At 35.1% G+C, this 12,505-nt stretch overlaps 2 protein-coding genes across 2 annotated transcripts; one reads left to right on the top strand and one right to left on the bottom strand.

Annotated features, from left to right (window-relative positions):
- Positions 1-4,586: 4,586 nt before the first annotated feature.
- Positions 4,587-8,787, bottom strand: PUX1 (plant UBX domain-containing protein 1). Its single transcript, XM_059594245.2, has 8 exons — positions 8,599-8,787; positions 7,192-7,288; positions 6,955-7,023; positions 6,419-6,486; positions 6,124-6,253; positions 5,904-6,008; positions 4,848-5,072; positions 4,587-4,743 (listed from the first exon to the last, which is right to left on the bottom strand). The coding sequence occupies exons 1-7, from the start codon at positions 8,680-8,682 to the stop codon at positions 4,864-4,866; spliced, it is 762 nt and encodes a 253-aa protein (XP_059450228.2). The 5' UTR covers positions 8,683-8,787; the 3' UTR covers positions 4,587-4,743; positions 4,848-4,863.
- An 860-nt stretch (positions 8,788-9,647) lies between these two features.
- On the top strand, positions 9,648-11,366 carry LOC132182383 (pentatricopeptide repeat-containing protein At2g13420, mitochondrial). The gene has a single exon (XM_059595614.2). It carries the CDS (start codon positions 9,778-9,780, stop codon positions 11,290-11,292), a length of 1,515 nt encoding a protein of 504 aa, XP_059451597.2. The 5' UTR covers positions 9,648-9,777; the 3' UTR covers positions 11,293-11,366.
- Positions 11,367-12,505: the final 1,139 nt, after the last annotated feature.

Raw genomic sequence — 12,505 nt, 5'->3', positions numbered from 1 at the left:
GTCGTTACGAGGCAGTTCAATTAAAATTTTAATTATTGTATTCATTAAATAACTAAAATTTTACTATTTTTATTTTTAAGAGCTTTATTTTTCCTTTAAATTGATTAGAAAAATAATTAATTTCACTTATTCTCATCTCTATTTTTAATAGCATTAAGAAACATGTGAAAATCATATGCTTTTTATAGCATAGAAATGTTTGATTTCCATATTTTACTCATCTCTTGTCTATCTCTATACAAGAAATTGGCAAATATACTATTTAATATGCAAAATAAATAAATAGATGTGTATCACTTTTCTCAAGAGAAAACCTTTTATCAAGACTATCCTAATAACACCCATTTTACAACGTCCAATCAATAACCGACATATAAGCAAAAAAAAAAAAAAGTGCACAAAAATAAGTTGGACCAAAATACACTAGATCCCTAAAGGGTTAACCTTCCACCTCTATGTTTTAGTTTTGAATCCAAAAACGACTTTTGAAGCATTAGTAATGGGTTTTGAGGATTATAAATGGGTTTTGAGGCATTAAAAACATGTTTTGAGGCATTAGAAATGGGTGTTGGGGCATTATAAAACGAGTTTTGGGGCATCAGAAATAGGTTTTAAGGCGAGTCACGCTCGGCGGGGTTTGAGGTGTTCACCGCCGGCTAGACCCACAGCGTGGGTTCGGCCAGACCCACGGCGGTCTTGCCGACTACGGGTTTTTTTTCACTGATTTTGTGTGATGTTTTTACTTTTATTTTTTGCATTTTTCTTAAATTGATGATGTGTTACAAAGTAATTGGAAGCTTCAAAATAGGCGTTATCAGGACCTGATAATAGAGGCTCTCTTTTCTCAATCGAACAAAATTATTATGGTAAAAACATTCTCTTTTTTTTTTAAAATATTTATCATTTTAAGAGTTTTTTTAAATTTATTATATCTTGTTAAATTGTATGCTAGAATGAGAATTTTAAATAATTGTTAATTAAAATTAATTATTAAGGCTTGAAGATTATTAATGAGTAATGATAAAAATCACACTTTAACTCTGAAATTATCTTATCGACATGATAGTGTCAATGATCGATCCTTATTAAAAAAATAATAATAATTAAAATGATATTTAACACTGACATATTAACAAAATAAAATAATTATATGACAAAAGTATAATTTCTATCGTTATTCTTGTTAGATTATCCATATGGTGGGTTGGTAGGTCATAGATGACTTGAGGATAATTTTGGACAGCTTGAAAACTTGGCAATCGGCATCTATTAATAAGGTTAGGTGAGAGAATGGGGCGAAGACAGTTTCCGTTTGTTTTTTTTTTTTGGCAATCAATGGGGCCGGGTTAGGATACTTTTGGTGAATAGAGTTTCTCTAAATTTAGATCTTTTTTCTAAACTGAACATATTCTTATCACTTCCATATAAATACTTACGAAAATTAAGAAAATTGTTGCTTTCAAATGAAAAATGTTAGGTGTTTTCATTGTTGTCTCCTGATTATTTGGATATTATTTTTAAAAAAATCAAGTGAGATAAATAAGAGATAGTTCCTTTTTTATTTTTTTTATAAAATAATATTGGGCTAAAACTAAGAGAACAATAAGAGAATACTTAACATTCCTTATTTCAGATTTTGACAAAAAATATGAGTGAAAAAGCAGTTACGATTGGCGGTTGTTCACTAAAACCATTAACCGTAACTGCTTTCGCTAACTACCTATGCGGTTAAGGTGGTTAGTAACCTTAATAAGCACTTTTTAAAGAAAAAATATTTAAAAAGTTAATTTTTTTTAAAAAAAACGACATTGTTTTTTGGTAATATGATAATATCCTACTACATACGACATTATTTCTAAATTTATATATATATAAACACAAAAATGATGTGGTTCCTTGTATTTTTATATATATAAATATAATATATATTATATAATATACATAAAGGCGATTAATGCTTTTTTAAAAACCTAAAACTAATAATTGTAATGGCCTAAGCAGTTAGCAATTTTTTCTATCTTCAAAAGTAGTTAGTGCCGTTAGCAGGTGGTTAGTAATTCCTAACAAAAAGGAAACAAAGACCAAAAGAAAATACTTTTATTTCAACATTACATACCAAATCAAATGGAAAAGAAAAGTAATTGAGAGCCAAACAAATGAATTTTTTCAAACATTATTAAAAAAACAAAAATAAAGAACGAGAAGGTGCATTGGTTGAAGCAAATTAGATTTTTTGCAGCGAGGGATTAGAAAGTCAAAGTTTGAGACAAATGGTGGAGCAGGATGATGGAGAAGAGTCCAGAGAGGTTGGTAGTCATAAGCCATGTCAGCAGCCACCATGTTGGGCTAGTCAATGTACTGTACCCCATTGATAATTTTGACACATAAAATTATCGCTTATTAATTAATTAAAAGCGTGGTTTCTAATGTTACCCCAATATTAATTAATTAAATAAATCAAGGTTAATTAAACGTGAAATGATTTGAGTGGTAGTTAGAAGTTAGAACACATTTTTCATCTACAATTCTGGGTCGGTAGGTTTGAAGTGATTGTTAGAGGATTCACCTTTTGCTTGGTCTTCCTTTATTATTGGGAACACACGTTGCACGCTCACAGCAAGTAGGTATTTAAAATACATGTAATTTTTTTTTATAGCCCCTAATATCATGTCTATCCTGATAACACTTATTTTGTAGCATCTAATTATTATGTGACACATTATCAACTTAAAAAAATGTAAAAAATAAAAATAAGAACAATCATACCAAATCAAATAAAAAAAACCCTGTAGCCGACAAGACCCACGGGTTTGGCCGACGATGAATATCTTAAACCTCGTCAGCTATGACTCACCTTAAAATCTATTTTTAATGCCTCAAAACCCGTTTATAATGCCCTAAAACCCGTTTCTAATGCCTCAAAACTTGTTTTTGAATTCAAAACTAAAACTTAGAGGTAGAAGGTTAACCTTTTAGGAATTTTATCATCATAAAATCTAGTGTATTTTGGTCCAACTTATTTTTGTGTACTTTTTATTTTTATTTTTTTGCTTATGTATCTATTATTGATTGGGGGCTGTAAAAAGGGTGTTATCATGATGGTCCTGATAAAAGATTTTCTCAATTTTTATATATTTTTAATTTTTTGAACATATATACCGATTTAATAAATTAAATTATTTTAACGAAAAAAATGTTCCTTTCTTTCTTCCCTTTTTTTGACTGCATTTTTTATTTGATTTTTGGGTGGAAAAAAGTGTTTTCTATTCGTGTTGTTTCTTTCAAAATATTCGTCCTCAAGTGTGGGAAGCGAGTCTTATATTATGTCGGAGCATACCAACTTGGAAGTCAAAAATCCCAAAAAAGACGGAGAACCCTCTCTCCATTCCGGATTCGGAATCCGGATTCTTCCTCTTGACCTTGGGAAAGACTCTCCCTAATAGTGGGTGGTTCAATTTGGTTTTTTCCACCGTTGTTTTCCTGTCTTGTTTCCCTTTTACTTTTTTTTTGTTGGGAGAAACCTCCACTATTATATAGTAGCTTTCCCGGTGCAATTTCTTTCCAATTCCCATCATAGTTTTTTTTTTTTCATCATAGTTATTAGTTCATGAATCATGCCACATTCAATTTTCAAAGTCTTTTTTTTTTTTTCTTTAAATTATTTTTCATCATGATGAGAATACCAACCCCATTACTCCACTCCACCAAATAATTAATTAGTCTTTATCCTTAAAACTGGTTGAAGGGCCCCCTATGCCCCGACAAAAGTGGGACACTTGTGACTTATTGCATTATTGGATATGTAGGCCTAGGTGTCTTTTGAAGGTGTCATTATTATTATTGCCATTGTGCTAGTTCTATTGTTGGAGCTGTAAAGTGGCCTTACGAGGGGTGATGGCGAAGCCGGGAAGGTATTATGCATATGGTTTCTAGGTATGTTGGTATAGGTGTCATTTAGTGGTGATAGTATTGCTACCATTATGGTGGTTGAGTTGTGCCATAAATCTTTTGGGAGAAAAATTCAATGACATTTTTATTTTACTATTATCTTACGATGACAATCAGTTCTTAATTTTTTTTTTTTTTTTTTTTTTAACAATAATTAATCCATGGATTGATACCATTGATTGGCTTAGCTACGTCAACAAAATGAAATAGTAATACGATACAAATGTGTTTATTTTAGGATTATTCAAAGATAACAGCTACATGTCGCTTGCATGCTAACAAACCCACAATTGGCTACATACTAAACACGAATGAGCCTAACCTTTAAACCATCCCTCATCCTCCAATGACCTCGTGATTGAAACTCAATAGAATACGATCATCTCTATTTTATAGTTCAAATTAGATTTTACAGATTTAATGATGTATATGTTGTCATATGATGTATTTGATCATTTGAACAAATACACCATGATACAACAAAACAAAACTTAGTCCAAGAAATGCATACTTTGATCCTTGAACAACATCCGCCCCCATTTAAAAGAAGAAGAAGAGAGCTTGAAGAAGAAGAAGAGTGCGGGAGGGGTTTGCCAGAATTGTCAAACGACACAAGACACCATTTAAAAGATTAGACAAACAACAAAAGATCCAACCATGTTATTTTCGGAAGGACTGAGGTATAATACAAATAACCGACATCCGTACAACACCATAGAAGTATGAACAACCTAACAAAACATAAGGTAGCGGTAAATATGCTTAAGATTACTGAAGTCACATGTTGAAGCTTGCCTGCAGTAACCAAACCAGAACCACCCAGAATTAGCATAATGAGATGAACAGAAATCGCCTCAGTTAAATGGAAGAAATGGTCCAAAAAGGAACAAGGAGCTGACCTCCATAGTTGCCATATCACATTTTCAGCCACTTGGGCTTCACAGGTTTCTTCCCGGCAGGCTTCTGATCTTGGACGATGGGGGAGGGTGCTGCTGTCACAGGTTCTGGTGTGGGTTGAACAGGTTCTGCCTGCTGGCTCTGCTCTGCAATGAGTTCCAAACCTTTCAAAGACGCAATCTCTTCCTGAAGGAAGGGGCCTGAATTGGCATATGTAGAATCATCACCTGAAGATGCCATGAGAAAAGATGAATTATATAGCATTAGTTATTGCCACATCATAATTGCTAAAAGCTAATCGAGAACAATTGAATAAAAAGGGGAGGGGTGATGGTGGCATTCTTTGTCATCGGGTTGGGACGGGTTGGTATTCAGTTCCTCCACCGCAAAATGAACACCGACCCAACCCAGTCGGAATCATAAAACCATTACCAACCCAAGCCGAAGGTTGTTGGGAGCGGACCAGGCAGCTTGGGTCGGCTCAGGGCGGGTTCGGGTGGTTTTGCCCTGCCCTATTTGTGAAAAGAAGAACCAGCCCTAGATCCTCAACCTCAATAGTCAACATAAAATCGAAATTTTCAGCTAGATTAGTAAGCAAGAATTTAGTGGCTAGGACAGGTCAAAAACTAAACCATCTTTTGGATGACAATGTTCTTAAAGACTTCACTGGAGGATGCCCTAGCTACACAAATGAACCATGGATTCAATGATTTCCACGGTGGACTCTAGAAAGTTAAAAAGCATAGTGTCAAGCAAGAGTTGCTCTATGATACACATCAATGGCATGGTGAAAGTCAAGCATGCTATTAACAAGGTAACATTAGTCACAATGAATCTACTAAAGAGAAGACAGTAATCCTGAAGGACCAAAAAGAATAAAATGTTGAAATCCTCAGCCTAACCTAAAATTGGACAAAGGCATGATATCAATGCAAAAGATTAATTTAATTAGGACAATGGTAGGTATATAAAGGCGATAAAGCAAAAGTTACAACTAGACATGAACATTAAGGCAGAAATATTTCAATTGAATTATGGCATCAAAAATCATTACTAACCTTTTGGTAGATCATATGAAAAATACACAATCGCCCCAGGAACAAAGCCAGCACTGTAAAAATCTTGTGCCATGTCTTTTATCTGCCTCTTAGGAGGAGTAGTATCTGCAACATAACCAAAGTTTACCCTTCATAAACCACCCTTATTAATATCTGTCTTTCAGATAATTGTTAAAAATAAATCAAATCTTATACAATATTTTGATTTTGATAGGCATACATATATAGAATGGTAGTTCTGGTCGAGCAACCACTTTCATGAGAAGATCAACCAAGCTCTGCATTGTCTCCGATGGATGAAATGTCACCTCTAATGTGTGATGATCAGGAAAACGAACCCTAATCACAGCCTACATACATGAGAAGAAAATTTCATTGAAAATGTTAAAGTCTCTACTGAACCAAGCTAAAGTTTGGATTGCATCATAAAGTGTATGATAATTAGTAGTGGATGCTAAAAAACATGCAAAAAAAGAAGAAGAATAAATCTTAACAAGAAGGGTTCCATTGAGCACCTTTGTTGCTTTTGACCTACGAGCTGCCTCTTCTGCTTCTCGGAGTTTTCGTGTCCTCAATAATTTATCTGTTCATTATTCCATTGCACATTAGAAAAAGTATCCAACATATCTCACACATGCATACTTGTATTTATATGTGCATAAACATGTGTTAAATGCCCAATAGATTTCTATTGAACTTCTCCTATCGTTCAACTTTTATATCCATTCTCAGGAAACACAAAAAACAAAAAACTATGTATATGTGGGAAAGACTCCCAAGAAATAAGAAAGCAGAAGAGGTTTCCCATTCCTTGCTTATATTCATACCACACCATGAGACATGGGTTATAATCTAATGTACCAAAATTTATAACTTCAAGCAAAACTACAATAAACCCATTTATGTGACCACCAATAAAATAAATTTTATCAATAGGAATTACATTTAGTTCTTCCCAGATCTGCAACAGGTGTTTCAAAATAGTTTAGTAAAAGAACAGCCCCATCTTTTCATACAACCACTCATAAAATAGGGCCATCATCAATATTACCTTCCTTTTTAGCTGCTAAAATTCGATAATAGTCCTCGGCAGTGAACTCATAGAAGTCATCTGTCTCCTCTGCCATACAACATCCGAGAAAAAGAATAAAAGAGATTATCATTATGACATTGAGAAAAATTTATTTTGCAGGTGTTCTAAAAGATAACTGGCCCAATAGGTAACTTATGAGACTATGTGCATATTTTGGCATAAGGAAGAAGATATAAAATTGGAAACACGGCATACCACTATTGGACGCTTCATTTGAGGATGGAGAAAGTGCTGGTGTTTGAAATACACGGAGTTCTCGCCCAAATTTTTCTTTAATAGCTGCAAACTTGGCCTGATACCATTAAAAAAGAAATTAACAAAATGTCACACCAGGAGAGTATACCATAAGCCATGTGACACTGAAATTGAAATAGTCTCAGTCTGAGAGTGTAATTTGAAAAATTCACCAAACGTGGGTCATCCAGGAAAGTGGGCAAGTTGTCATTTGAGCTAGGAAGAGTAGATACTAACATGATGAAGAGTAACAAGAATACATCAAACATTCAGATCACAAGAGTTGAAATGTGATCCTTTAAACATTCACTTGTGGATTTCATCATGGGAAAACCATCATTGACAGAGAACCTGGTTGGTTACTAAAACAGGCAGCTTAATTGGGAGATATGTCCATAACCTCTTTCTTCTGGATTGGTAAGTAACTCACATACTCCCCGGGAACTGAACCTGAGACGCCACCCACCATCCTAATATAAGTCCATAACTTCTTATATCAATCTGACAAGCCCCGACAATATTCATGTTTCCTCACAGACCGCCTTTTACAAGTATTCAGCTTCTTTCCAATGAAATTCAACAGTTTAATAGGACTTATTACCATGAATTAGGAGGGGGGGGGGGGGGGGGGGGGGGAATGCACGTGGAGACAAATTAAATTCGGCAAAATTTTGTTCTATTGGCCAATTCAAACTACTAAAGAGCTAGAAAAGAATCAATGGTACAAGACCCAAGCCTTTAGTTAATTCAAGTTTATGTATTTTTCATTTGACAAACAAGATCACGTAGATTAATTGATTCTTGATGACTTGAGAGCACAAAAACGAAGGATGAATTACATTAAAAAAAAAAAAAAAAAAAAAAGAAAAGAAAAGAAAAGAAACCAAATCTTGATTAAAAGCTCACAGTAGTACCCATATTATACATTGTAAACTTTATAAGCTAAAAAGATGCATAAACTAAAATTGGAATATTTTCATTCTTGTCCATTATTATCTATTCAAAGATTTACCCCGTAAATTCCTCTGTTCTGCCACTCTATTGTGTTCCAAAATCAAGGTTGACACTTGACATCAAAACCCGGGCATACGGCAATATCTATATATCGCTTCAAACTTTCCAGAAATCTAAAAAGCATAAACAGAAACACACAAAAATTGAAAGACCAACAATATTGCCACCAAACCCACGAGAAAAATCTTCCAATCTTGAATAATTAAAGCACAATCAGACCATCTTAGACAAAACCCAGAGCGACCCATTATCAAAAACAAAGACTTGAACCAGTAAGTCGATAAAGATCAACAAAACATTGCATATTGCATATACAAATACCATAAAAAAGTGAAGTTTTGGAAGAAAAATAACCTTAGCAGCTTCAACCTCCATTGGATCAATGTTTGTGAACCTTCTTCTTTTCAAAGGTAGTGGAGCAGGAGCTTCAGCAACCATTAGAGAACAAAGGACAGCGAATCTTGTGTATGTCTACGCTCTCCTGGATTTTTATCCACCGGGATTTCTCCCTCTCCGTCTGGGAATTTCTTTCCTCCTCGTGCAAGTCATCGCTCGCACGCACGTGTACATACTCCCCATTTGTGGGCCGAGCTTTTCTTAGATTGAGTTCACATGGGCCTGAAATCTAATTTGGGCTCTTCTTATAGTGCTCATTGTGAGATTGGGTTTCCTACTCGTGTAAAGCCAACCCAACCGACATAAAAAGTCCTCACTTTATTTCTAACCATTTTTAGAAGGTCGTTGAATACCAAAATAAATTGCTGCTAAGAGTATTATAATTTTTATTATAAATTTTTAATAAATAAATATGATAATTTATGTGGCACTTATCACTTAGGCCATTATATTGTTGTATGCCAAATGACGGTCTACATGATATTTACCACATTTATAAACTGATATGACAATCCGTATGACACTTATTTTTATAAAATATATACTGTCACGTGAGTTTTTAAAAAATTGTAACACTTGATCCATTCTAATTACTATTTAGATGCAAAGAGTCTCTTGTTACTCAAGGGCGTTAAACTCGATTACTTGAGCACTCTATAACTAGCATTTTTAAAGGTGTTCATATATGTGATTTTTTTGCCACCTCTTATTTTAATAATTATTGTTATTGTTATAATTATTATTTGATATTTTTATGGGATATTATTATTTGATTTAGAGTTGAGATATTTTTTATGGGATAATCTAAGTTGCCTTCTTAATTTTATTGATTTAACAATTTTATTTTTGGATGAATAGACTCCCAAATCTTAACAAGCGCCCAACAAATTATGGCTTGGTGGATCCTTGAATTTTGTCCCAAAGCTGAGGCCCAAAGTTAGGCCCATGAAGCGAGTAAACCCACTAAAACCTCAGACCTTTTCTGCAATTCCTGCGGTTCTCTTCCCAATCATTGGACCGATGATTTTCGTTACTCGTCACTCTCCGTTGAATGTTGATCGAATTTACGTTGTTATTTCAGCCATTTTATTCCAAAATACCTGATTCCTTATTGTTGACAGCTGAGAGAAGCCATCAATGGCGTTAAGGATAAACCAAACTCGCTTGCTTTCCTCCCGAATCCGCCCCTTCTCTTCTCTCAACCTCCCCGCTCTTGAGACCTCAAACGAGGCCGAGTCCATCTCGAAGATGCTGCTCCACCACCACAACCCCTTCCACGCCATGGAGGCCTCTCTCCAGCTCCACGGCATCACTCTCACCCCTCACCTCCTCCACCAAACCCTCATCCGCCTCAAACACTCTTCCAAGATCGCCCTCGCCCTTTTCAACTACTCCAAGTCCCTCCCTTCCTCTCCTCTCACTCCCACCTCCTACCACCTCCTCATCGACCTCGTCGCCAAAGTCCGCCAGTTCGATCTCGCTTGGCAGCTCGTTATCGAAATGGACCAACACAACCTCCTCCCCACACCCACCACGTTCTTGATCTTGATCCGTAGACTCATCACCGCTGGCCTTACACGCCAAGCCATTCGTGCTTTCGATGACATTGAAGGTTTTAGTCAAATCAAAACCAGCAATGAAGATTTTTGTTATCTGTTGGACACCCTTTGCAAGTATGGGTTTGTTAAGGTTGCAACCGAGGTTTTTAACAAAAAGAAACACGGGTTTTTGCCAGATACTAAAATGTATACCATTTTGATATATGGGTGGTGCAAGATTGGTAGGATTGATATGGGGGAGAAGTTTTTGAACGACATGGTGGGGAGAGGGATCGAGCCGAATGTGGTTACGTATAATGTTTTGTTGAATGGGATTTGTAGGCGGGCGAGTTTGCATCCAGAGGGTAGGTTCGAGAGGACGATAAGGAACGTGGAGAAGGTGTTCGATGAAATGAGGGAGAGAGGGATTGAGCCAGATGTAACTAGTTTTTCGATCGTGCTTCATGTGTATAGCCGGGCACATAAGCCTGAGTTGTCACTTGATAAGTTGAGGTTGATGAAGGAGAAAGGGATCTCTCCGAGTGTGGCAACATATACTTCGGTGATCAAGTGTCTTTGTTCATGTGGGAGGCTTGATGATGCAGAGAAGTTGCTTGAGGAGATGGGGAGGAATGGGGTTAGTCTATGTGCCGCTACTTATAATTGTTTCTTTAAGGAGTATAGGGGAAGAAAAGATGTGGATAGTGCTTTAAAGTTGTATAAGAAAATGAAGGAGGAGGGTTTGTGTATGCCTAGTATTCACACCTATAACATATTGGTGGGGATGTTTTTGAAGTTGAATCGTATGGAGATTGTGAAGGGCTTATGGGATGATATGAGCGAGTGTGGGGAAGGTCCAGATTTGGATTCATATACAATGTTGATTCATGGGTTATGTGAGAAAAAGAAGTGGAGAGAGGCGTGCCAGTTTTTTGTGGAGATGATAGAGAGGGGCTTTCTCCCACGGAAGGTAACTTTTGAGACACTTTACAGGGGCCTAATACAATCTGATATGTTGAGAACTTGGAGAAGATTAAAGAAGAAACTTGATGAAGAGTCAATAACATTTGCTTCAGAGTTCCAGAATTATCATTTGAAGCCATATAGGAGATGATCTGCAGATATGTAAAGTGTTTATGTACTCTTAACCTTTTTGACTGTTTTATTATTTGAAGGTTGGTTTAATTAGTTAGTCTCTGCTTGCTGAATAAAAAGTCATTTGTCTTCTAAATTTGAATTGTGATTATAAGATTGCCACAAAAAAAAAAAAAAAATTACTTGTCCCCTATAAATTGGGATCTGGATCTCCTCCCATTAGAGGGATAATTGGAGATTTTCTAATTGTTCATCCCGTCGGTCTACTTTCATTCAACAGCCCACACCACGCTACGTATCTCATTCAAATTTAAATAATAAAATATTAATTAACTTTTAAAAAGAAAATTAAAATTAAAATAATAAAAAATTAAAATCAAGTAATAAAAAATTAAAATCAAAGGTGGCCCTTAATCCCTTGTGGGTGGTTCGGCCACCCCCAATGGTCCAAATAATAAATAAATAAATAAATAAATAAAATTGGCCTTTAGGGGTAGCCGGGCCATAGGGTGACTTCGGCCACCTAAAATCATACTACCAAACCACCCCAAGGGTTTAAATAAAAAAAAATAAAAAAAAATAAAAAAAAATTTAACCCTCGGGGGTGGCCGAATCACCTCTAGGGGCTATGGGGTGGCTTCGACCGCCTAAAATTATACTTTTTGAAATCGCACAATTAAATGAATCTTTAATTAATTACGTTTTAGTAACAAGTTAGTCGTCTAATGAAATAAAAAATGCCTTGCAATTAAAAAAAAAAAAGGGAACACAAATATTGCACATGAATGCATTCAAAAGTCACTCAATCATCTCATACCAAATTAATAGTTAAAATAGAAAGCAAAAGAACAATTAAGAAATAGAAGACATAATGAACAGCCATTTAGATCTTTTTTTCTTTTAATATGCAAAGGCCACGTAGAACTAGCTGACCAGCTTTGCGCATCATTATGCTGGATGGACCAATCAAATGGTGAGATCAACTCAATGCCTATCACTTCTACTTATGGTTGGGTTGATTTTGCAATTTAAAGTAAAAAAAATTTAGAAGGTGTGATTTAAAAATATAATTAAGTGTTTAATAAAATTGTGGTTCAACCTTTAGAATAATTAAATTCATTTGACAATACTTTTTAGAGTGTATTTTTTATTTTTTTGGTTGTGATATGATAAAGGTAAAATTAATTTTAAGTTGATTGTTTATACTTTAGGCATGTTTGGGATTGTGTTTG

Source organism: Corylus avellana, chromosome 5 (genome assembly GCF_965113065.1).
Source record: "Corylus avellana chromosome 5, dhCorAvel1.hap1.2, whole genome shotgun sequence".
Taxonomy (NCBI): Eukaryota; Viridiplantae; Streptophyta; class Magnoliopsida; order Fagales; family Betulaceae; genus Corylus; species Corylus avellana.
The sequence above is the reverse complement of the archived record's forward strand: the minus strand, read 5'-3'. Positions and strand labels throughout refer to the sequence as shown.